This window comes from Mesoplodon densirostris, chromosome 17 (genome assembly GCF_025265405.1).
Source record: "Mesoplodon densirostris isolate mMesDen1 chromosome 17, mMesDen1 primary haplotype, whole genome shotgun sequence".
Classification (NCBI taxonomy): domain Eukaryota; kingdom Metazoa; phylum Chordata; class Mammalia; order Artiodactyla; family Ziphiidae; genus Mesoplodon; species Mesoplodon densirostris.
In genome coordinates this window covers 19,266,470-19,292,564 of record NC_082677.1, presented here as the reverse complement: position 1 = coordinate 19,292,564, position 26,095 = coordinate 19,266,470, and the positions used below count along the sequence as shown (strand labels likewise).

The 26,095-nt window shown below is 36.4% G+C and overlaps 1 protein-coding gene across 1 annotated transcript; it reads left to right on the top strand.

Moving 5' to 3' along the window:
* Window positions 1-381: 381 nt before the first annotated feature.
* Window positions 382-23,718, top strand: ITM2B (integral membrane protein 2B). Its single transcript, XM_060080306.1, has 6 exons — window positions 382-687; window positions 18,759-18,887; window positions 20,368-20,574; window positions 21,578-21,688; window positions 22,178-22,328; window positions 23,464-23,718. Exons 1-6 carry the CDS (start codon window positions 571-573, stop codon window positions 23,547-23,549), a joined length of 801 nt encoding a protein of 266 aa, XP_059936289.1. The 5' UTR covers window positions 382-570; the 3' UTR covers window positions 23,550-23,718.
* Window positions 23,719-26,095: the final 2,377 nt, after the last annotated feature.

Below are 26,095 nucleotides of genomic sequence, written 5' to 3'. Positions count from 1 at the left end.
GGAAGTGTGGAGGCCCCCAAATTCCACGGCCTTTAGGTTCTCGGTGCGGGCAGCTGGCAGGGAAGGGTCCGCCTGGCGCTGCAGGAGGTTAACCCATTATCCGCGACAGACCGGTAAAGTTCACCCGATTTTGCTACACAGCTGCAACACTGTGCACGGAAGTAAACTGGTTAGAAGCTAATTCAAAACTGCAAAATCCAGGCCCGCACGCAGGAGCGCCCGTCCCTTCCCGGCTAGATCTCGCCTCCGACCCGGGGAGAGGGCAGGGTCTGACTCCGCTCGGATCTGCACGTCGGGTCCGCCCGCAGGACCCCACCCCGCCCTCCTCCGGCCCCGCCCCCTGCCCGCCACCCCCGTCTGCCCTCCTCGGGCCCCGCCCCCGGGGGAAAGCGAACGGTCTCAGTCTTCGTCCGAGAGCTGCGAGGCTGCCGGGCTGGTACAGCAGTAGACCCCGCCGCCGCCGCTTAGCCGTGCTCGGAACCCGGCCGAGGAGGCTGCAGTCGCAGCCAGGAGCCCGCAGCCCGCGCCCCGAGCCCACCGCCGCCCTCCGAGGGCGCCCCAGGCCGCGCCATGGTGAAGGTGACGTTCAACTCGGCTCTGGCCCAGAAGGAGGCCAAGAAGGGCGAGCCCAAGAGCAGCGAGGAGGCGCTCATCATCCCCCACAACGCGGTCGCCGTGGACTGCAAGGTCCGAGGGCCAGGGGGTCGGAGGAGTGGGCGTTGGGCCCGCGGGAGAGCTGCGCTCCCCGAGAGGGCCGAGCTCTCCTTTTTCTCGGGCCGCTCCCCTTGCTTGTCCGGCGCAGCTTCTTTGTAAGAAAGTGCGTGTGCGGAAAGCGGCGCCTGCCGCGGGATAGGGAGCTTGGGAGGCCTGCGGGGAGGAGGATTGGAGAGCGGTGCCGAGTGCACGGTCGTTGGTGCAGTCCGGGAATGTGCCCGGAGCCAGGACTGGGTTCGGTCGATCTGGAGACCGGCGGCGGCACGCAAAACAACAAAAACAACAGCGGAGTTTGGCACTTCTTCCCAGTATAATGTGCCTAAAATGGCTGACATCATTGCAAGCCTACACCTCCGTGTTTCTAGGCTGAACAGCCCTTGCACTAAGTCCGGCTACTGTAAAAGCCTGTTAATTTTAAAAGCATTTTCTTCTTTACCTCCTCTTTTTCCACGGCCCTTCGGTATTGGCAGGTGAACTTCACCGTGGGGTCTGGGGAGGGAGAGGGGGCCGAGGGAGCGGGCGAGAGGGGAAAGCAAGGTGACGGTCTGCTCAGAGTAGGTTCTGGCTGTTGATTTTATAATTAAAACGATTATTCCCGGTAAAGATCGCTAATTACTATGTGGATGTCTGTGTAAAACCGAAATTGACTTTTAAATGATATCAGTATCTTTACGAGAGTCCCTTACACTAAGTGAAACTAAACGTAACAAACTTGTCTTACGTCCCTTGTAAAATTGTCCTTTATTTTACAAAATCCCCCTTTTAGCCCTAAGCAAAAAATCAGGAGAGGGACCATGGTTGTGCTAAGTTTTAGTGGTTTACAATAATTCTCATTTAAGGTATGATTGTAATTGTCTCAGAAGTTAAATAAAAAGGAAAGACTCACAGCCTCTTTCTACCAGATCTTCTTTAGGCTGCAAAATTTTAATCCTGTAGAAATTAATTGTAGGAGTTATTTATGTTGCGTAATTTTTAATTTTTTCGTTAGCATTTTTCAAGACCTGTTATAAGTAGGGTAAACTTAGTTCTAACTTTAAAAAAACTAATAATTTGTGCAAGTATGAGTAATAATCGTTGTTTTTTATATGATCTAATGGAAATTACTACTACTGGAAAACACACTGTAAAAAATGTTTGAAAATACAACGTTAATCTGGATGTGCCTGTACTTATTTTTTGGAAATGTTCTAGTTAAAACAAACGTCAGGGGTTGACTTTTAAATGACTGTCTTGCCTTGAAATAGGAAGTGGACTGATTCCCCGAAAGGAATTAGAGTTTTGGTATTGGTATTGTTTTCCTGAATCCATTGTAAACCGTCTTGGTCTTAAGAGAAAATGTTTGGAATCCACAGAGGATAATTCCAGCAGCAAATTATTATCTTAGCTCTATGTTTATCTAACATTCGTTGTACCTAAAATAAGTTGATAGTCAAGTACTCAGTCATAACAGACTGAAATACGTATATAGAGATTAGATAGACTTTAATCCTATTATTTGTCTTTTAAAAAATCCTATGAACAAATATAACTCCTCCTATTAAAAAAGAGAGAGGGAGAAAGGATTGGATGATGTCACTTAAGATGGCTTTTCCCTGTTCCTGTAGTGAAGGAGATTTGAAACTCTGGACAAAAATCAGAAATAATTTGCTGGGCAGCTTTAAATCTGACTTTTGGCATTTACTGTCATTTCTGAAATGGTTACCTTGTTTTCAGATTCTCAGAATTTCTCACAGTTTCACCGTATTCAAATATTATGGTCATAGCAGCAGTAAAAAAAAAGTAACCATTCATAGCTCTGTGCTATGTTTTCTGTTTCTATTTTCTCAGATCCCCATAGCCAAAGAAAAATACTGGAACAAAGCTGTGAGGGCCAGAGTCTTCCTTTGTAACCACATAGCAGTCATGGATGAATTGGCAGATACAAAATGACTAATTCTTTTTCTAGCTATAAGCTCAAAGACTTCTTAAGTGAGTGACAAAATACTGCTCTACATTAAAACTAGAATCCTTATAATCAGTCACTTAACAGTAAATGAAAACCTTACTTAATAACACACATTTGTGGAAGATCTCTTAGAGCTGGGTCAGTGATTCCTTAATGTTCTCTGGCTCCTTGGGGTGACTGTGCTGGGGAACTACTGAGTTTGACTCCCTGGATTCTGCACAGAATCAGCCTTCCTGTGTTTGCCTGGGGCATTTCCTGGCCTGGTTGGTGGAGAGGATCCAGTTTAGCTAGTTGATGGGCCAGAACTCCTGAACAAGAATTTTGAGTATCTTTAACTCTCCTAGACCACGATATCCCAAAAACCATTGTTTCTCAAAATGTACTCTTAAGGATCACCTGATATCATCTGGGATTCTGGTTTAAAAATGCAGATTCTTCAGACCTTATACCATAAGAATTCTTACCACTCCAGTCAGCTGGCTTATGTAACACGCATTCCAGTACTTTTACACTGCTCCTGTCCTTTGCTATTTCTTTAGCTCTTTTCTCACTGCTGGGTGAGGACCCTCTGGAAACAGCTCCACTGTCCCGTTTTTCAATCTTATCTTTTCAGTAGCTATTAATCCCAACAGCCATGTCTATTGATTGTATTACCTCAACTAGCTTGCTATTTATTATTCTTGCCCTACATTTTCCCCTATGTTTTGTGTAATAGAGGTGAATTTGAAATTATATGCATGTTTTATGTTAGAGGCAGCAATTCATTCATGAATGTTTGTGTTTCTACTTTGAACTTTGGAAAATTGTTATATATATGTAAATATCAAAGAAAATACTTAACGTCCTGAGTCGGAAGTCCCAGTTTTGTCATTACACAACTACTTGATCTTGGGCTTAAGTTTTTAGATTTCTTTATGTGTAAGATGACTGGGTAGGAGCAGATGGTCTGTAAAGGACTCTTCCAGTTTTAAAATTCTATGAAAATGCTAGAATTACATAATTATATTTGGCAGGAATCAAATTGTTTTAACTGTGAAAAAAAATAACTACCTCCTCACCCTAGCCAGACTGTTCCCTTTGTTCCTCCCCATGTTCAGCATGTTACATTCCTTCCTTATATTAAGTAGTCATGGGTCACAGAGAAAGGAGATAGATAGAGGTATTATGTAATATGCTAAATTTTCATTTTGGGTTACCTCACTGTAGAGCAGTAGTTGTCAATAACTCCTTCTTTTGTCATGCCTAATTATGAAATGCCTTTCCCGATCTCAGGCGTCGAAGAAGCTCAAGTTTGCTTCATAGGTATCCGTGCAAGTTGTTTTGCTGATAAATAGTGTTGCCTCTTCTCTGCTGTGCGTCTTAGTTGTAGTTGCAGACCTCCTTAAAAGGAAAAGTAAAATGCTCGTGGAGTGGAAAAGATGGGGCAGGATGGAAGCATAAGTGAAGGACTACTAACCCAGTAAGTTCTGAGTTACCCGTCACAAAATGGCTACTTGGATCCTAACTCTTTACACTTTCTGGCGTTTCTGTTTGCATAAACAGGACTGGTAATTTTGCCTTTTGGTGTTGTTGGTGTTCATTGTATTTTCTGGTTTTGGGGAGGTAGAGGGGAGAAGGAACATAAAATATGATGACATTTACTGAAATGTTTTGATGTTTACAGAAGGGATGGGGAGCTTGGTTCCCTTTAACAAAAGTGCATATGATTACCTAGTTGTGTAACTTAGTGTCTGTAAACAACATTGGCCAGCAAACAGTCACTGCATTTTAGTTCTTCATGAGGATATTGATGTCTGAAGTGAGAGATTAGTGCTGGGAGACAAACTAATTGCCCCTGTGCCTACCAAGTGACTTGGCAGGACCTCCTGTGTACACACGCCTCACGGGCTGCTGCAGCTGCAGAGGGTGGACAAAATTGCATGTCGTGCAGTTGGAGGTTACCTGCTTGGGGTCTTCCCAGTGTCATCTTAAACTTATTTTCTCCGGACTAGATAGAAACAAGTATATTATCCTTGGCAAAATCATAAACCTGTAAGACGTTATGGAATATAAGCTCTGCCATATAAGAGGTTTAAGTGAATAGAAGTATTATTTTAATCAGAAATATCTCTTGAAACACATGGTACAGGCCTATTTAAATTGATTTAGAATTTAACTTTAGAAGTTTTCATTATGTATTGCTAAAGCTTGATGTAAGTAAGGTGGGACATTTTATTTATTTGTTCTCTCATACCATAACTTAAATATCTGGAGTGTCTACTTAAAAGTCATTTTCTTTTTTCCAAAAGGAAAATACTTTCTGAATTCATGGTCTAACTAAAACTTCTTGGACTCCTTTGTATGTCACACTGTCAATAGAGCTAGAGCCAGAAAAATTTGTGTCTTTTCAAAATGACATCAGTGAATGCGTCCTCTTAAACTTTTCGGTAAACTTGTCACTTTTTATTAGAGTTTAGACTAAAGGAGTTAAGGACTTTGCCATCAAAGGACTTTTCAGGCCATAACTGCTGCCTGTTAAAATAAAGGATTTGACAGTGCTGAATTTCTGAATGTGGTGGTTTTTGTCAAAATGCTGTAGAAAGTAGCAACACTGGAGCTACGTTTTCAAGAAGCTTATGTGTCGAGTTATTTCCTTGGCTCTCTTATTTTCTTGCACAGAGCTTAACAATGAAAGTTTTCTACGGGAGGCAACTGAACGTTGAAAATTAGAAATTTTATTATAGATATGACACTAAGAACATCATTAAAAGATCATGTAATTGTGATTATCCCTTTTAATCAGTATTTATGTGTACTTAATAGCTTTAAAGAAATCTACAGTATAATCCTCTATTTTATGTGTTACCAACAATTGAACAAAATTGTTTTTAAACAATTGAAGTTTTTTTGAGCTCTTTAATTGATTAGAGGAAAAGAAAGAACTTAATGAAGTATCTCTATAATTCTGCCATTTTGGGGAAAAGCACGTAAGAATAACAGACTTTTTATTCTTCTGCAGAAGACTTTCAATCTTGAGTTTCAGAAATGAAAAAATTACTATTTTTATGATAGAGGGATGTTCTAATTTTTCATTTAATATTTATCTTTTAATGTTGATAAGTTTCTAGCAGTAATTATATGACTTAAAGCTAAAATATATTTGTCAGAAGAGAAATTAATGTTGAAATTAAATTTGCACAGTTTATAAATCCTAAACATTTTCAAGTTAAATATGTAGGGAGTTTATTTGGGAAATTGACACTAAATATGACGTTAGGTATTTAATACTTTAAGATTTTTGAAATATTTGCATAAGCCTTTTTTGGCATAGTTGAATTTCATACTTTAAAAAATGAGAAGTTTTAATGGAGTTTTATATATTTGAATGTTTAACTTTTAATGCCAAAATTACTTTTCAAGACTTAAATGTTTTGCATAACGAGTTAAGAATAAAGCGTAAATCTTAGATTGTTTTCTCTGCTTTAAATATGATTATGATGTTTAAAATTATTTAATATAAAAACCAAAAAGGTAAGTTGCATTGTTAAGTAAATCACTTACTGCAGCGTCCAGAAGAAGAATCCTCTTTATGCTGGGAAAAATGACTTTAAGAGTTGGTCCACCGAGGTCTGCAATTTTTATTTATTTTTTTTAATTTTTATTTATTTATTTACTTAAATATTTATTTATTTATTTTTGGCCAAGCCCCATGGCTTGCAGTATCTCAGTTCCCTGAGCAGGGACTGAACCTGGGCCACCATGGCAGTGAAAGCCCAGAATCCTAACCACTAGGCCACCAGCGAACTCCCTAGGTCTGCATTTCTTAAAATTCATTTTGTCAGCCAGTCTCTCTAGTATTTCTTTTCTGCTGTATATACCACGTCAGTTTTTAAAATTTTTTATTTTATAGCTTTCTCTTCAATCTATTTTACCTTGCTTTCATATTAGTGCTAGGAAAAAATTTCCCAATCCCGTCTAGGGCAGTGCTAGGCATGTTAAACAGAGACGGCAAACTCAATGCTCCTGGGCCCAAGCAAATGATATAGTGAAGCTAGGCTCCCCACCCCCCCATATTAAACAACTTAGAATATTCTTCATTTTCATCGGAAAAAAAAAAAGGATCCAGTGTTGCTTGATCCTCCAGTTTTTAAAGGCAAGCTACAATCAGGGTTTTTACTTAAAACTTGACTTTTCAGTATTAACAACTAATTCATACCAGAATTTCAGGCAGAAACACTGAAGACTGACACAGGCCACCATTTTACAGTCTCCTTTACAGTGGAGAGCAGGGCTGGCAAATTATGGCCCAAGTGTCCAAATTGTGGCCTGCTGCCTGTTTTTGTATAACCCATGATCTCAGAATGATTTTTTAATATTTTTAAATGGTCGGGGGAGAATAATCAGCTTCTCTCGTTTGCCCTAGTTCCCTCACTCCAAAAAGGGGTATAGTTCAGGAAACCACACTGTCTACTTATTGGGAAGTCAGACTATGCAGTTTGTGCTTTAGGATTTAGATCCTGTCTCTACGACTTACTGTGTTAGTTTGGATAAATGATTCCAACTCTCTGTTTCTCCATCAGCTAACTGGGAAATATGACAATCTGTAAAAAATTGATCACAATGCCTGGAACAGAGTAAGACAATAGATATTAGCTGCTATTATTACTACTACATCTTTTTTTTTTAACAATTCAGACTTTTATTTGGCACTACTACATCTTAAAGATTTCTAGAAGTAGACTTCAAGATAGAAGTATAAAATTAATGAAGCATAGCATTTATTCATTTTGTATTGTTTTTTATAAACTAATACCTCAAACTTATCACTATTTTCACATAGTGTTAGATCCTACTGGCAAAAAGTTAATATTGTTACCTGGATCTGATAACTTGGGCAAGTCTGGAAACCTCCCAAGCCTCAGTTTCCTCATTTGTAAAATAGTATAGTGGTACCAACCTTATAGTGTTCTTGTGATGGAATTAACTGTCCCTAGTTCATAGAAACTCAATTAAATGTTAGTGCTTTTCCCCATCCCCATCTTTTAAAAGTCCCACTTCCCCCCCCCCCATCATGCTTGTTTTGGAATATTACTTCTTGTGTTACCACTACTGCTTATCCCTACCTCACATGTCACTTACATAACAAGATTGTTGATAAATAACACCCTGTTTTCCCAAGGTATTCTGGTGAGGAGCTGTTCCTGCAACTTAAAAATCCTTAGCGTTCAGTAGGTATGTCCATTTTTGTATAAAAGTATATTTCTCATTATGTAATAGATGTTGATAGAATTTTATAAATCTAATTTTGGGTTTAATCAAAGTATTAATTTCGTTTTAAAGTGCAAATACTAGTCCTGCCCTATCTCTGAGGAACCCACTTTTTTTTTTTTTTTTTTTTGGAACCCACTTCTTAAATTAGTGGTTCTCAAACTTTTTGGTCTCCAGACCCCTTTGTACTCTTAAAAATTGTTGAGGACACCAAAGAGCTTTTGATTTTTGTAGGTTGTAGTTACTGATATTTACTGTATTCAAAAGTAAAACAATATTTACTGATTTAAAATAATAATAAACCTATAACATGTTAACATGAATAACATTTGTAAATAATAAAAGTTTACAAATAACCAATACATTTTAAGAAGAGTAAGAGCAACATTGTTTTACATTTTTGCAATGTTCTTTACTGAATAGCTTAATAGAAGACAGATTCTGCCGTCAGCCTGTTGTGCTATATCACACATTTAGCTGCTGGAAAACTCCACTGTACACTGCCCAGAGAATGAGAATAGAGGAAAAAAATGTCTTATTTTTATTATGAAAATAGTTTTGACATTGTTGATCCCCTGAAAGGGTGTCCCTGGAGCACATTTGGAGAACTTCTACTCTAAGTACTTGCTGTTTCATGGTTTTTGTTTTCATTTGTGTTTTTTTGCAATTTTAGATATTACCTACTGGCTTCCTAATATGGAAAGTGAATATTTAGCCTTTTCTATATATTTACGTGGTATATACATAATCTGTTCTCCTAGTATAGTTATAGTAATGTCTGGTTAAATTGATAGTCCATGGTTTTATTATAATTGACACGAAACTTACACAGAGTAAGTAGTAATGCAGTATAACTACTAGTTAATGTAGTTATACTGCATTACATTGGAGTAAGTAGTATAACTTATTCTACTTCCTTTCTTGTACAGAACCATTTTTATTTCCCCTGAATTTGATGATTGACTTCTTGGGTCAAGGGGGAGGATTGCTTAATTTTCTTTGTATTGCTAATTCATCCTGATACTCTCTGACAGCAGTATAACTGCCTTTTGTATCTACAAACTTATCAGATAACTTACCGAGTTCCATATTTTTCTTGGCGATATTTCATTTGTCATTCTTCAGTCTTTCCACCCAGACTAGTTAGTTGTATTCTAGGTATGTTGCTACACAGACGTCCTGAGAGTAATTATTATCCTGGAATTATTCTACCTTTGCCTCCATCCTAAGTTGGATCTTATGTTTTATAAATCCAAGAAAAAGCATCTGAGCTCAATTATTTTTTTAAACTTTACTTGTCTGAGAGTCTTTACTCTGTCTTCACATTTAATTGATAATTTATCTGGGCATAAAATTCTAGGTTAGAAAAGATGGCATTGCTCCGTTATCATCTAGTCTGATGCCATTCTGATTCCTGATTCTTTGAATATGACCAGTTTTGTTTTGTTTTTCCTCTAGAAGCTTGAGATTTTTTTCCTTATACTTTCAGCTTTCAAAATTGTTAGTGACATACTTTGTTTTCTGTCATTTCCATTTTCTGGCTTAAGGTTTATTTATTTATCCCTTTACTATCACTCTGTTGAGCTTTCAGGAGGAGGTAAACATAACCATTTAACTGGAAATCAATAATAGAACTTTCAACTCAGCTGTCTTCATAGCTTTAAGACTTATTAGAATATTTTCTTTAACATTAAAAATGGGCTTAATGATAATAATAGATAATAATGGAAACTATGTGCATTTTTATTAACACCAGTTTAAGGTCAGACAGGATGACCTAAAAAGAGGCATCTTCTTGTCTCCCTTTTTAATGTTCCAAAATTGTCTTCTTCATAAGTAATTTTAGAGGCAACTCACTCCCTACCAACTTCATGGTTTTTGCTTTGTAGCTTTATTCCTCTTAGGTTCATTTTTGTAACAATATCTTGCCTTTTTCATTGATTTTGAAATGCTTATATGCTAGTGTGCCTGAGTTATTTTTCTTTATTGTTTTTCCTTCATGTGCATATGATTTTAATACTTTTGTTATTATCCTTTGTAATTTGATGAATAATAGAGAAAAATTCTATTAATTTTGTCAACATGTTAATAATACAAACACTACTGTTGTAATGGTTAACACATAGTGCTTACTATGAGTGTGGCTCAATTTAAGTAAACCTATTACAATAGGAAAAATCTGTAGAAACTCAGGCTAGGCTATGTCGTTTCTGGTTGGATATGAGTGTTATCCAGTTGTAACATGGTATCACGTCACTTATTACCAGAGTTAATTTGCCTAACCTATTATTTAGGTAGGTCATTGACCTAATAGCCATGATTTTCCTTCCCTAAGGTGCACATAGAGTCAGATGATATTCAGGCCTTATTTGGTGATACCGCACAAATAATTTTATTTAACTTCTCTGGGCCTCATTATATTTATCTGTAAAATGATGTATTGGACTAAATGAGCTTTCATGGCTCTTTCATACAGTAGCTTTTCTTTTTGAGAAGTACACTGATCACATATTCAGAGGCACCTACTACTGCATGGCCAGACCATATACTAGGGATTTAAAATTCACTAAACACCTCAACCTTCAGGAGGCCCCTGGTGTAACTCAGAGAGACCAACCATGTAAACCAAATTAATCACAACCTACTTAAACATCTGTGTCTGTTTTCACAAGAAAATAACCCCCTGGATCCAAGGGTGAAGAGAGTGGTAGTATAAGGGAGCAAGATCAATTGACTATTGAGTGTTGTACATACATTTGGTGCTAGGCATAGGTTCAAAGCACTTTTTACATGTTCACTCTAGAGACAAATATCTCTGATCTCAAGAACTGGAATTATTTTTTCTAATAGTCATTTTGTGTAACTTTCAAATTTCTAAACTTGGATGGGAGATGTAACTTTCCACATTTGAATTACTTTATGTTTTTAGAAGAATGTACTTGGAATTTTCTCTGCAAAAGTTCTGCATTTTACATGGAATGACTCATTTGAATACAAATGTGTAGTTATCTCATTGAATGACATTAAAATCCAAGATTTATACAAAAATGAGTCCAGAACAGGTTTGCTCTTTTCCCCCTCTAATCTTGACACATAATTTTATGATGAATTATAGAGAAGAGCATTCCTATCATACTTAAAATTTTTAGGAAGACGGTTGATATTCTTATTAGGAACAATATGAGCTCATGATTCAGCCAGTGGCAGAAGAAATCTATCTTGACCAATTTATCTATCCCTAGTAAAGGCTGTTATTAACAGTAAATATCATTTGTATATAATGCTGTTGTTTAATCTCACCAATATGAATTGGAAAACCTGATGAAATTTCATAAAGTATTATCATTAGTACACTTCAGTGTAGATTGAATAAACACTATATTTAAATGATGGTCATCTTTTAAAATATTAAGAAGTAGGAAAAAGAATAGAAGACTTTTAAGGTATTCCTATATTAATATTCTGCTGTGTACCAGATACTCTGCTTGTCCCTAATGATGTAAAAAGTGATTAAATTACAATCCAGCACTAAAAGCATGTACAGCCTGATTTTTTTTTTATAGTTCTGGCCTATTTTTTTTAAACCTAGGCATGTGCTAATTTTATATAATGCCAGTAATTTGGTTCAGATTTCATATTTCTCACAGTATTTAAACTGTTATGCAATGGCTTTAAATTTTTAATTTTTTATTCCTGTTTTGCTGCTTGTGTATCGTAGGATTTGTTAACAAAAAAGGTCATTGATGAGAAATTGGTTTTGTAGACATTGTAATTTTATTTATTTTAATTTTAAAAAATATTTGTTTTATTTATTTTTGGGCTGCGTTGGGTCTTGGTTGCAGCATGCGGGATCTTTCGCTGTGGTGCGCGGGCTGCAGAGCACGCAGGCTCTATAGTTGTGGCATGGGCTTAGTTGCCCCCTGGCATGTGGGATCTTAGTTCCCTGACCAGGGATCGAACTGGCGTCCCCTGCATTGCAAAACGGATTCTTAACCATCAGACCACCAGGGAAGTCCTGACATTGTAATTTTAGATTAGTTTCTCTTTTTAAAAATCTCTCCCTATTCCAAGTGTAAAATAATGCAGTAACATTAATATCCATATAATGTCAATCACTTGGAAAGCTGCTCCCTTTCTGCATTTCAGACATAAGATTTCTCATGTGGACTTTCTCACCATAGTTGAGATAGTATCAATCTTACCTGAAAAGTCAAATGAGAAAATAAAATTCAGATTACTGATTTAAATGAGCAAGAGAAAATGCAAACAAATGTTTGGTGTCTTTATAGATTTTTAGCTTCTTAGCCATAGATTTTTATGTTTTACATATAGCAGAATATATTTGGTAATGAATTAATGCTATTAATGGTGAACAGGTTGCTGGATCATGTGTTCTTGTTGCTTTTTTCCATGCTGGGAAAAGAAAACTAATGTAGAAGCCAGCTGGATAGAACATGTACCAGTGGTAAATGGATGGCACTGGTATCCTACATGATGGTAATCGGTTGGAACGATTGCCTGTGTAAGTTCTGTGGTTGTTCAAAGAGTATAGTTAGGAAAACATTTTGGAAATTTTTTTCAGTAGATCTTAAATGATGACCAAGGTTTTTATTTTTGAATTCTTATTGGAATAGGAAGTCATTTTCTTTTCCTCTCCAGTAATGCCTTTTTTAATTGGCCTTTTCAGTATTTTGCTGTAGATTGCTTTTTTGTTTGTTTGTTTTTTTAAGGGTGAACATATTTTAAGAGTTTATTTGTAAGCAATTTTAATTAATTTAATTTAATGAGTATATATATGTATATATATATATATATATATATATATTTTTTTTTTTTTTTTTTTTTTTTTTTTGCGGTATGCGGGCCTCTCACTGTTGTGGCCTCCCCCGTCGCGGAGCACAGGCTCCGGACGCGCAGGCTCCGGACGCGCAGGCTCAGCGGCCATGGCTCACGGGCCCAGCCGCTCCGCGGCATATGGGATCCTCCCAGACCGGGGCACGAACCCGTATCCCCTGCATCGGCAGGCGGACTCTCAACCACTTGCGCCACCAGGGAGGCCCTCAAAATCCTTTTATATGGAGAAGTAGTTTAAAATTTGGTTCTCAGAAGGAAGCATACCCAGTCATAGCTGGAAATGAAGATCAAGGTTCAAAACCAAGCAACACTGTAGAAAAGTACTTGGTATGTTTGGTCTTCACTAGGAAGAAAAATGATGAGGGAGGAGTTGAGAAAACTAGAACATTGATGAGAAATCTGTGAAAATTTGAATTATTATATATATTTTTAATGTTGGCAGCTAATTCTGTATTTTGTAAAACAGTGTACAGGCCAAACAACACATCCATGGGCAGCTGGCCTGTGCATCCCCTATTTATTGATATTACTGAATGTGTTTTAGGAAGTACATATTTCTAAATAAATCTATTTCTGAAGGTTCAGTAGCTTATGCTACTCTGAGTTCTTTTCTGTATTTCTGTTTTAAAATATTTCTGTATTTTCTGTATTTCTGTTTTAAAGCATAGTGTTTTATGCCATCTCTTTTTTTCTTTTTCTTTTTTGTAATACGATTTTTAACCCTAAGAGATATTTTCCTCTTTAGTATTCTGGTTCCTAAAGTGGTGTTGTTGCATTTGCTCTAATAATGCAAAATAGTATGTCTGGGAGCTCTGAAAAAGTGTCTCTTCATTCATTCTACAAAGAAGGCTTACATAGAGATGCCAGAGGACGTGAAGTGTGAGTTGTTAGTATGGGCACAGAATAAAAATTATATGAAAACCCTTGCATTTTGTCTGAGTTAAGTTTATAATTGAAGCACATTTACTGAAGCCTCTTAGGGAACTGATTGAGGTGACCTAGTTCTTAACTAATTGAAGTACCAGAACAGAATTTACTCTTCATTTTGCTTAAGATATAATTGGTTAAGTAATTTTATTATCATACGATAAGATTTATTCGAACCAGAAATTAGTACAGTGCAAGAGTGAGAATGCTTTTGAAGCCACTTCTTTCTGTACCTACTGTTGAGGGGTGATTATAGGCCAGTGTGTGCTTCAGCGTCTTCATTTATAAACTGGGGTAAAAACTTGAGGTTTTAGGAAGATTAATGAGGTGATAATTGTACAGCACCTGTGGGAGTTCTTTTACCTTACCAGCATCATTTAAGGTGCACCAGTTTTATTGCAGTACAAGGGGAGGAAATGTCTATGACTTGTTTTAAATTAGGCCAAGTAAAGTTATATATCCCAGTGAAGTTGCTCTTGTTCATGAGTGGTTTTCCTTTTTCTTATGATTTTTATGATTTTTGTTAATTATGAAATAATACAAGCATATAAAAATTGTAGTACTATTCATATGTTTTTTTCCTTTTATGTTTTTTAAGTCTTCAATATATGGTGGTTTGTTTTTTTTTTTGCGTTAGCATTATGTTTCTGAGATTAATCTCAAAATCAACAGTGCTAGTTGGTTTCATTTAGACTTTAATTATATGAACCCATAATACTTTATTCTTTACTTGTGGACATTAGGTTATTTCCAGTTTTTTTTCTTAATGACCATTCTGCAGTAATCATTATTGAGCCTCTTTTTTGTACAAAAGTGTTTATCTAGGGTTATGTTATTAGGAATGGAATTACTGGGTCATAAGATATATGTATCTTTAATTGTATTAGGTACTGCCAAATTGTTATTCAGAACATTTGTACCAGCTCCTTTCTACTGTTCGAAAGCCCTCAGTTCCCATTGTTCCACACTTTCTCCAGCACTTGGTGTTGTTAGACTTTCTTTCATTGCCTGGTATATAGGAACTCAGTTGGTATTTTTTTCTCATTCCCCATATTAAAATAAAATTTACATGCAGTAAAATGTACCTATTTTATGTGTACAGTTTGATTGAACTTATGGTCATTGTATAAAGTCATGTATCCACCACCATAATCAAGATATGAAACATTTCCATCACCCTAAAAAATTTCCTCATACTTCTTCCATCTTCCTTTCACCGTGACAGCCACTAAGCTGTTTTTTTGTCATTATAGTTTTTCCTTTTCATAGGTAGTCTTCTGTGTTGGAGTTTTTTTCACTATAGTGTTTTTGAGATTCAGTATGAATATACTACACTTTATTTATCCATTCATCAGTTAGTGGATAGTTGTGTGGTTTCTGGTTTGGGGCTATTATGAATAATGATGCTAGGACTATTTATGTGTAAATCTTTGACTCAGTTGATTTTTAATTACTGATCTTCAGCAATTTTGCTGAACTCTTAACTAGTTTGAATAATGTGACTTTCTCAGATTTTCTACATAGACAGATATCATTTAACATAATCACAGCTTTGTATTCTTTTTTCTAATCTTTTAATCAGTTGATGTTCTATCATTTGTGTACTACCTAGGATCTCTAGTACAATGTTGAATGAAAACAAAGAATCAGTTTTAGTGGGCATTCTCATATTCCTGACTTGAAAGGGTATGGTTTAATTCTGAAGTTTCACCATCAAATATGAGGTTTGCTGTAGATTTTTGATCGTTAGCCTTTTTCATGTTAAAGAATTTCACCTCTTCTGGTTTGCAAAGAGATTTTATTATGAATGGGAGTTACAATTTATCAAATGCATTTTCTACATATTTTGAGATGGTCATGTGGGGTTCTTCTTAAATCTTAACGTGTGGCTTTTTTCTCTAAGTATACTCTTTCAAGTTTTAAAATTTAATCATTTAAAATGCATTTTTAAATCACTTAGGTTAACAACATTTCTGTCTTGAATATACTTTAATCCCTTCTCTGTGACTCAGACTGTAACAAGGAATGTCATTTATTTGTCATGCATACTGTTAATTTTGACTGTAAATTGCTTAAGATTTCAACCATGTCTTAATCACGTTTGAATTTCCCACAGGATCTAGCACAGTACGTTGCAAATAACAGGCCCTTAATGTTGAACTGGGCTGCGTGCTTAGGGCTACTATTCTTTGCTAAAGAGCCACAGTCTCCTGTGCGTCATAAATTCTTACATTGCCCCCACCTTTCATTGTCATGCTGGCTGCTGATGTATAACTTTGGGGTCATTAAAAAAATAAATAACCAAGCTTTTAAAAATTTTTTCTACATTCTACTCCCTCGTCAAATATTAGTTGAGTGCCAACTAAGTGCCACGGTTGGCTTGGTGCTACCATACTAACCTTATAGAAATTTAGAGAAAACAAGAGATTAGACAGACTTTGAGACCTGATACCTCTTTTATGAAACAGATGATAGTGGTGCGTGGACTTTGGGTCTGTAATTTGGAGATTCAGACTCTTATTTCCTGATTCTTAAGCCATGGTTCACGTGGTTGAGGTGCTGAACAAATGACCTGTGAGTACATGAGGTATTTTATAAGTTAGATTCTCTTGAGAAATTTAAAATTTTTGTTTTATTGTCATAGTCCTGAGATGTGATTTTTGAATGAACATGAGAATTCAGACTCCATAGCATGTTACACAAAGTCCCGTTGTGACCTGCCCCAGTAACCTCTCCATTCTCGCCCCTGTACCCCTCACCGCCGTACTGGGCACTCCAGCCGTACCTACCACATGTGACCCGTGGAATGTCATGCATTCTGGCCCCATGATTTTATTCATTCTTTGTCTTACACATAATGCCCTTTCACTCTGTCTTCTGCATGGGTAAAAAGTATTCGTCCTTCATTCTTCTCCCGTATTTTCTCCCCTGGGAAGTCTTCTCCCAATCAGCCCTTCTGTGCTTTCTACATTCTCCTGTTAGAGCCTATGGCATATTTATGTTTTTTGTATATTTGTTTTCCAGGCTGATCTGAGCGATCTCTTTCTTGGCAGAGGCTACATGCCCAGTCCTAGCACAGCTCTTGGCACACAGTAGACGTTTATAATTTATTCTTGAAAATATTGTTTGTTGACCTGCTAAAAATGGTAGAGCAGAAGGCCTGGACACTGTTATCAGTTTAACCTTCGGGGCTGCATATTCTTTTACGAGGGTCTGCCCGTGCTCTCTGGCTATCCCTTCAAGTGCCGCGAGTGAAGAGAGCCTGCCAAACAGGGGCGTGTTGTACACACATTTGGCTATCTCAGCAGCTGATACCAAATGTTTAGAAATGACTATTTCCATCTGTCATTCTCGTCTCCCCACCCTGCCTCCACCCTAAAATTAATTATGCTAGGAACTGTTTCTCATTTCAGACAAGGGCTCGAGCAAAACACTACATGTACTTTATCATTCAGGTTTCATAATACCTTATGACTCCTGTGGAATTCTTGTAACTTTCTGTTCACAGATGGGTATCTTGTATGGCTTGATAAATTCCTCTAGGTTTATTCTCAGTACACACTACTTCCTTGCAGTGTACTTGTTGTCTTGAGTATACATACCATACATTGACAGGTATGCCTAGCAAAGTGTGATGCTCTCACAGTGTTTGAGCCAATCCTTAGATTGAATGGCATTTTTTTTACAGTGTTAAATTCTGTGTTTAAACCTCATCCAACCCAAGCGCCTTAAATTGTTCTTGGTTGGCTGGGACATCTGGGCTTGGGCTTTTCCCCGGTGGTATCAAGTTAAAATTCCTTATCTTAGAATTGAAAACATAACCTTAGCTTTCATTCTTTCCTCACTGAATTCTTGCTTCAGCCGTATCCAGCATTGTTCCTACAGGTTTTCTTCCTAACGTTTAGGTTATATCCTATTTATCTATGGAGGTGTAGGTCAAGTCTACTTTCTCCCTTAATCCCATATTGAGTTTTCCAAGTAAAGGATAGAGTTATAGACTTGAAGGGCTGTACACACATACTACTTACTAGATCATCTTTTATTATGTTGGTTTCAAGTCAATTGGAGCCTTTCTTTTGCTGTCTGTACTATTTCTTGAGCCACTGGTTATATAACACCAGCAGCTGATCTCATTTGTCAGCTCTTTGCACATGAACATGGGCACAAATAAGAAATTAGCTATAACTCTGAAGCGACAGTAGAGGGCCTGAGTTAGAAGGGCAAGGAGTGTACCTGACTGAATATGCTGACCCTAGATGATGTTCCAGTGCTAAATTATTTCCTTGAGGGGGGTCAAAATCAGAATTCTAACAATTGTGTGCTAGTTGTATGTCTCTTGACTTAATAAGTTTTTTTTTACTAAATCTTTCCTCAGTTTTCTACTGCTTCTACTGATATCTTAAAAATGAAGAACTGTGTTAAACTGGGATTCTATAGGGTAGAGCAGTGGAATTACAGGATTATTTTAAATACATTTGTCCTACTTTTTTGAGATTCCAATTGTTTAAAGAATCTGTTTAATATTATTTGGTCTGTCCCCAGTTTTCCTGTAAATTTTTCTTATGTTTGGTTAGGAATGGCTTTGTACCTAGTATGAAACACTAATTACCTGCAGCAGGCTAACACATAATTTTATAAATAATCTCATATACCCTGACATTGTAATACACAAGACTCAGCACCATAATTTTGTACGACAAAGTTGTATTGTAGCCTCTTCTGAATTTTTAAATATTAGAAGATAGTTTAATCACTAAAAGTTAGGCACAGAAAATAGAAATTGTGGAGTATGTAATTTATTGCTCTAGAGATATGGGTGGCAGGTGGGGTATTGAAAGTTAGAAGAAAGAACTCTCCCAAAAGACTGGTGTCTCAGCTCAGGAGGCATTGGGCTGGGTCCTGGTACCACCACTTAATCATTCCTGGGTGGATTTTGATTAGAGACCTGACTCCTTTGGTCTTTATATCTTTGTTTATAAGATGATAATTATTAAGGTTTCTTTCAGGCTTGACATTTCTGTGATTCTGATTGGAGATAAGATATTGATCATCAGTCTTTTTCATATTTTAGGACCCAGATGAAGTGGTACCAGTTGGCCAAAGAAGAGCCTGGTGTTGGTGCATGTGCTTTGGACTAGCCTTTATGCTTGCAGGTGTCATTCTAGGAGGAGCATACCTGTACAAATATTTTGCACTTCAAGTAAGTGGGAAAATGCTAGGGACATTTTTGCCTTTCCTTCACATGTATTAGAGAATTGGCCCAAACCTGTTCTAAGCCTGTGCTTTTTTGTCTGTGGCCTTTAGTCAGAGTGGTGGTCCTATTTTACAGTTATGTTAAAAAGTGTCCTGAGCATAAGTTTGCTGAACCTATTAGGTGGTCACTAAAAGCAGAATAACATTGTTTTGCTGACTAAAGGGTATAGATTGCTGGATGATTTTTCGAAGTTGACTAACCCTCAATTTTCCTACCATAATTAATAGCTAAGTTATAGTATTTTCAATTGCCAGTTGAATAGATACACCAGCCTCAAATGTCATATTGATAAACTATAATTTGATAGACATTTTGGGCTTCCCCACAATAGCCTTTTGCTCCTGGGCCCAGAGTATAGTGGTTCCACTTCTCTCTGCCTCTTCCCCAGTCATTGGTTTCTCTTAAGAATGTGATTTCAGCAATAATGATGAAGTAATTTAGGATAAAAGTTGTTTATAATTTATTACAGAATAGTAATCCCAGTGGATTAAGACATCTTTTTCTTCTGATTACAATGATTATGATTTATGATCTCTGTTTTGTGATATATTTCTCTGACAATAATTCAGTATGTTTACTTCTTTTAACATACCAGAGTTTGGAGAAACTGTTGACAAATAGATTTTATTTAGAAAATGAAATATTCTACAGAGGATGTGTAAATTTTGTGCTCATTTTCTCTATTTTTTGAGATAATGGCATGTTGATAGATATTAGTGAAATACTAGTCATCTTTCTAATGCAATTTTTTACAAGAAATGTATTTTTATATAAAAGAAGTCATTTGTGATTCCACTGTCCAGAGATATTTGTTGACCTAACATTTTGTTATATGCTCCTAATCTTTATTATATATGCATACTTTAAAAAAATCTTTATAATGATTTGCTATAATCTGATATTTTCCACTTAATTGTGATGTATTTTAAGGCAAAATCAGAACTACTTGTATGCCTGTGGAAATTTCAGAAAAACTATCCCTCTTTTGGCTAATGAGAGAAAACTCATGTAATCAGTGAATCACATCAAAAAGTTTTAGAAGTATGTTCTTTCAGAAAAACATTACTGGTTTCTGAATATATTCTTTTATAAAAATAAGGCTTACAGGTAGAAATAGGCCTGTGTGTTTCTTCAAATTTACGTGTCACCAGATGGATAATTGCTTTTATATTCTGTTCTTGTCGAACACAAAAAGTAAAGGAGAAATCAGCTGCTTTTCTCCATCTGAAACTGGTTTTTTACAGTACTTTAAAACCAGATCTTAAAGAACGTGTTAACGCTGTAATTAAACTGTCTGACTTGTCATCTAAAAGTAAGAGTTTGCAAGCAAAATGCTCTGTAGGTAAAGGTGGCAGCTTAAGTAATACTTACATTTAAAAACCTGTCTTCCACTGAATTGCTGAAATAGTGTTTAAACTCTCTGTAGCCAGATGACGTCTACTACTGTGGAATAAAGTACATCAAAGATGATGTCATCTTAAATGAGCCTTCTGCAGATGCCCCAGCTGCTCGCTACCAGACCATTGAGGAAAATATTAAGATCTTTGAGGAAGATGAGGTTGAATTCATCAGCGTGCCTGTCCCAGAGTTTGCAGATAGTGATCCTGCCAACATTGTTCATGATTTTAACAAGGTGAGCCAGGTGCCCTGAACTGGAAAAAGAATGCAAGTTCCTTAATTGATGCTTTTGTAGTTTCATTTTCAGTATTTGCTGATTTATTCTGTTTATGGTTTACTTACTCTTTACTTTTTTAAAAAAGGGCCTTGGGTTTCTTCTGCCCTGCAAGATAAACTCCAACATTTGATGGGCTTTCTGTCTGAAGCAGACCCTCAGTGAACCTACCTTTCTTCCCCTTGCCTTGTCTGTCTTTTTTTTTTTTTTTTTGCTGTACGCGGGCCTCTCACTGCTGTGGCCTCTCCCGTTGCGGAGCACAGGCTCCGCGGCCATGGCTCGCGGGCCCAGCCGCTCCGCGGCATGTGGGATCCTCCCGGACCGGGGCACGAACCCGTGTCCCCTGCATCGGCAGGCGGACTCTCAACCACTGCGCCACCAGGGAAGCCCTGCCTTGTCTGTCTTAATACACACCATATGCTGTTCTTCCTTTGCTGCTAAATTGCTTTTAGAAATCTAAATGTTTACATGGTTTAGTTTAACTCATTTTAATCCTCAAAACCATCCTATGAGGTAGTCTTTCTCAATCAGGTTTCTCATCTGAACCGCAAGAACACAAAATCATTTAATTGACTTAGTTCTCTATGGATGGTAGTAACTAGTTAGTACTATTCTAGATGCATAGGAGAGAAGTTAATTTTTATATACAATAGATGGATGCCTTGGAGGGCATTAGGGTTTATAAGTGAGGGACCTGGGGACTAAGGCTCTTAATCAGGTGATAGTTTATTTGAGTTAATTTTAATAGTTTGTTATCTGATAAGAACTGTATTTACTAGTAGCAAAATTTCCTCTCCCCTTTCTATTTCCATTCCTACCCCACCAAATTCTTGATTTGTTGAAATGCAAGTGATTTACACATTCTAATAGCACAAGTTATTCTTAAAAATCCAGTTGCTGCCTGTTTGTATATTGGTAATATTTGTACATTAATCTAATGAAAATATTATCTTTTTCTTCCCAGAAACTCACAGCCTATTTAGATCTTAACCTGGATAAATGCTATGTGATTCCTCTGAACACTTCCATTGTTATGCCACCCAGGAACCTATTGGAGTTACTTATTAACATAAAGGTATAAAACTTTCAAATCCTTCTTATTATTGATGCTGTTACAGCATCTTGGAATTCCTTGTTGAGAAATTAGCCCTATAGGAGCCCATCTTACTGACAGTATGGCTAATAAGCATTTTACAACGAGGAACTAAGACTTGTGGTTTCCGGTTTTTTCCTTGTCTCTTTTCTTTTAGTACTTTATATTTTGAAATTAAAATGTAATTTCTAAAATTATATTTAAGTTTTCCTAAAGGGCCAGAGAATAAATCGTAGGCTTTTAAAAAATAAGATCTGTGTTGCAACTAATCAATTTTGATGCCATAGACAATATGTAAACAAATGGGCACAACTATATTCCAATAAAACTTTTATTTATAGAAACAGATGGTGGGTAGTAGTTTGCCAATCTCTGTTCCGTACTATAATCTCTAAGAATTTTGTCTGCTTTCCTTGTCTGTTCAATGTATGTTTTGAGATATCTGGGTAATATATTCTTTTCCAAATGTAGGCTGGGACATATTTGCCTCAGTCATATCTGATTCATGAACACATGGTCATCACTGATCGCATTGAAAACATTGATCACCTGGGTTTCTATATTTATCGACTGTGCCATGACAAGGAAACTTACAAACTGCAACGCAGAGAAACCATTAAAGGTAATACTTTCTAATGTTAAAATGTTGGCAAAGAAGTTTTTTTCACTTCATTGTGTTAAATTAGATTTAGATGTAAGCTAGGCATTGTTACCAATACAATTGCCGTGAGTGAGAAAATAAAACTATATTGTACATTGTATAGTATTTCTAGATTTCTGAAGAATCATCTTAATTCTAAATCTACTCTTTTCAGATAGAATAGATGAATGTGAAATGTCATTTCCTTGAGGTGCTCTTACCTCACTTTGCATATGGCCACCCAGTCCACCTTTCCATCCTACCCCTTTGGTTGAGCTGTACTGTGCAAGGGTTCTGCTTATCCAGAGGGTGTCTAAAGTAGCTCTTCGTTTGTATGCTCAGGGATCTAGGTTCTAAGCAGAGTTTGCCTTTTGGATCACATTGAAGATAACCACAGTCAGGTTAGTTCGAAAGGAATTTGGCTGAAGAATTAAGAGCATTGACACAACTAATGTAGCTTTGCCAAATCACTTCACCTTTGTTTTCTCATGTGATGACATTATCTCCCCATTTTTTTCAAGATCATTGTAAAACTAAAATGAAAGTACACGTGACAGAGCTTTAGAAAGTAAGGAGTGCCATGCAGATACACTATGGTGTGATTTCTTTGAAATTGTGGCACCTAGTTAAAGTGCATTCCTGGCTTTTTGTTAGCACTTTTGATAATACTGTTCCTCCCACGTTGGGCTGGTGAGTCACCTGAAGCCTGCTGCTTGATTTCTTTCATTTTAAAATGATCTTATGGTTGATAGTTTTTTTTAGAGTCATAATTTTACATATAATACAATTCACCCTTTTTAGTGTGTAGTTCTGACTTTCAGCAAATCACCACCACAGTCAAGATATAGAACATTTCCACTACCTTCAAGGTCATAAATTTATATGTATGGCATTATTATTGTTACTAGCATCTGTTAAGATACTTAGTTTAGAAAAGAGAGGGAAATTATTTTCAGCAGTGTTAAATCTACTTCTGCAGTGTTAAAAAAATCAAACTATAGAAGTTAATGGAATATAGAGTAAAATATTTTATATGTCTAAATAATAACTGTGAAAATTAACATGAATATTTATTACTGAAGAATCAGAAATTTAAAAAATTTTCCCTTCCAAACAGGTATTCAGAAACGCGAAGTCAGCAACTGTGCTATGATTCGGCATTTTGAAAACAAATTTGCTGTGGAAACTTTAATTTGTTCTTGAACAGGCAAGAAAAACATTATGGAGAAAAATTTAATACCACAGCATAACCCCACCCTTTGTATTTTGTGCAGTGATTATTTTTTAAAATCTTCTTTCATGTAAGTAGAACACAGGGCTTCACTGTTTTTCATCTCATTAACTCAATTAAAACCATTATCTTTAAAAACTCTTTTTTTCTTTCCAAGTGTGGTGTCTTTTATCTTGAATTAGTAGTTGTATGAAGTCATAGGTAATAGTACACTTCACCGTAGATCTTAGGAAGAGTTTAAATTTCATTAGTTCATTTATCCAGATTTTTATGTTTTAATTATGCATTTTCAAGAGGAGGGGTTATCTAATAATCATATATATGCATACGTAAAAATGGACCACAGTGACTTATTTGTAGTTGTTGCCCTGCTACTTAGTTTGTTAGAGCATTTGAGCACACGTTTTAATTTTCCTCTAATTAAGATGTGTAGTATTTTCAGTGTCATATTTAACTATTTAGAGTATGATTTCCACCTTGATGTTTTAATATCCTAGGCATCTGGTATAATAATATTTTAGAAAATGTTTGGAATTTAAGAAATAACTTGTATTACTAATTTGTATAATCTATACCTGTGCAATGGAATATAAATATCACAAAGTTGTTTGACTAAAGGACTGTGTGTTGTTCTTCCCACATAATAAAACCAAAGAGTAATTTGGTTCTTCATATCTTCAGATAAAGAAACTATTTCTTAAAAATCCAGTTCTCTATATGCAGTGGGTAAAGTCAAAGTTTTTTTTAAAAAATAAAAAACTTTTAAAGTAACTACATTCTTCATGGATGCTGTTAAAGTAACATCTAAGACTCAACCTTGAAAGATGCTGTTTAAACATTTTAGAATAATGCTTTTGTATTTAATGGAAGGGCTGTCATTAAACCTGAACTTTCCAAGGAACATAAAGTGCTTTCTTGAGAATGTCTTCTCACAAATGAAGCATTTTGAGTTATAGTGGCGATTCTTACAGTTCTAAGGTAGTTTCCTATCTGAAATAATTTAGAATCCACCCCTATTTAAAATATCTAAGAGTAATTTCACTGTGAATTCCTGAGACAAATTCCAATTCTGAATTTAAGAAGTCAGAATTTTTAAAGCATCACAAACCCATAAAGGATTTAGTCTAGGAACCAGTTCTGATCTAACAAGAATATTATTTGATTCCTGGCTCTTGGTTTCTTTTTAGTAATACTGTAAAAGCTTTAGGCTGGCTAGTCAGGTATTCAGAGATTGAGGATTTGTTTTAGAAGAGAATATATTCTAATAAAATGAGAATTGCTTTTCCTTACCTTCAGGGCTCTGAAATTTCATAGTTTTTATGGGCTATGAACAATTAGGAGCACATTATTAATTCATTCAGCAGATACTTACTGAGCATCCTTTATATGCCCGGGACATGGCATGAAGCACTGAAGGGTATACCTGTGAAGAAGAAAGACAACTGCTGCCTTAGTGGAAACTCACAGTCTAGTGAAAGGGACTGATGAATAACCAACTAATTACAATACAGTTGTGATTGGTACTGTAATGGGGAAGAATGGGTCCAGGAGCTTTGGGAGCCTTTATGAGGGACAGTGAGATTTTTGGAATGTGAAGTGCATGGGACCAGGTAATAGAGGACCTTTTATGCCATCTTGAGGACTTCCTTCAATAGATCATGGACTGCTATTGAAGGTTTATATTTTGGAAGGTTGTATTTTAGTTTCTGTTTTCCTACGGATAATAGTAATGCTCTATTCGTTAGGACAGATGAACTGCTGTAACAATCTTAACATCTCAGTGACTTCAAACAGTAGGATTTTGTCTGTTTTCATCATTATTTCAATGTGGCAAGAAGTTTCCCAGGGACTCACACTTGCTCATCTTGTAACAATGCCAGCTTTGAATCCTCAAACTTGCCCTGGAAGGGGAGGAGCTAGAATGCTAAATCCTGCAGGGGTTTATAGGCATGCCTGAAAGGCACACCTCACTTTTCCCCATTTCCATTGGCCAGAAGCTTCTCAGCCATATGACCCCAGGCCATACGGGAGATGGGGAAATGTAGTCATTGGGTGTGTCCAGGAGGAGAACCAAAATGATCTGCTGAACACAAAACATTGTCTTTACCACAAATGGACAATTCGAATGAATGAATGAATGAATGAATGAAAAAACTCACGAGAAAATAAAGATCATCCATAATTCCATCACCCAGAAATAATCATAATAAGAAATTGAGTGTGTTTTTTAAACTGTATTATCTTACTACAATAGCAGCATACTCTTGACAGATTTGGAAAATATATAGAAACACAGGGAAAATAGAAATTATTCCCCCTACCAAGAGCTCACTGGATTTTTCATTTTTATTGTTATTTTGGTCTATGCACTTGACTTCTGTGTCTTTACTGTTTACAGTCTTTTCCTCCACTTAATATAAGCACTTTACAGATCATTGAAAATTCTGCATTTTAAAGGCTGCATTATATTTATCGTGGATGTGCTGTAATTTTCTAATAAGTTCTCTCTTGTTGGACA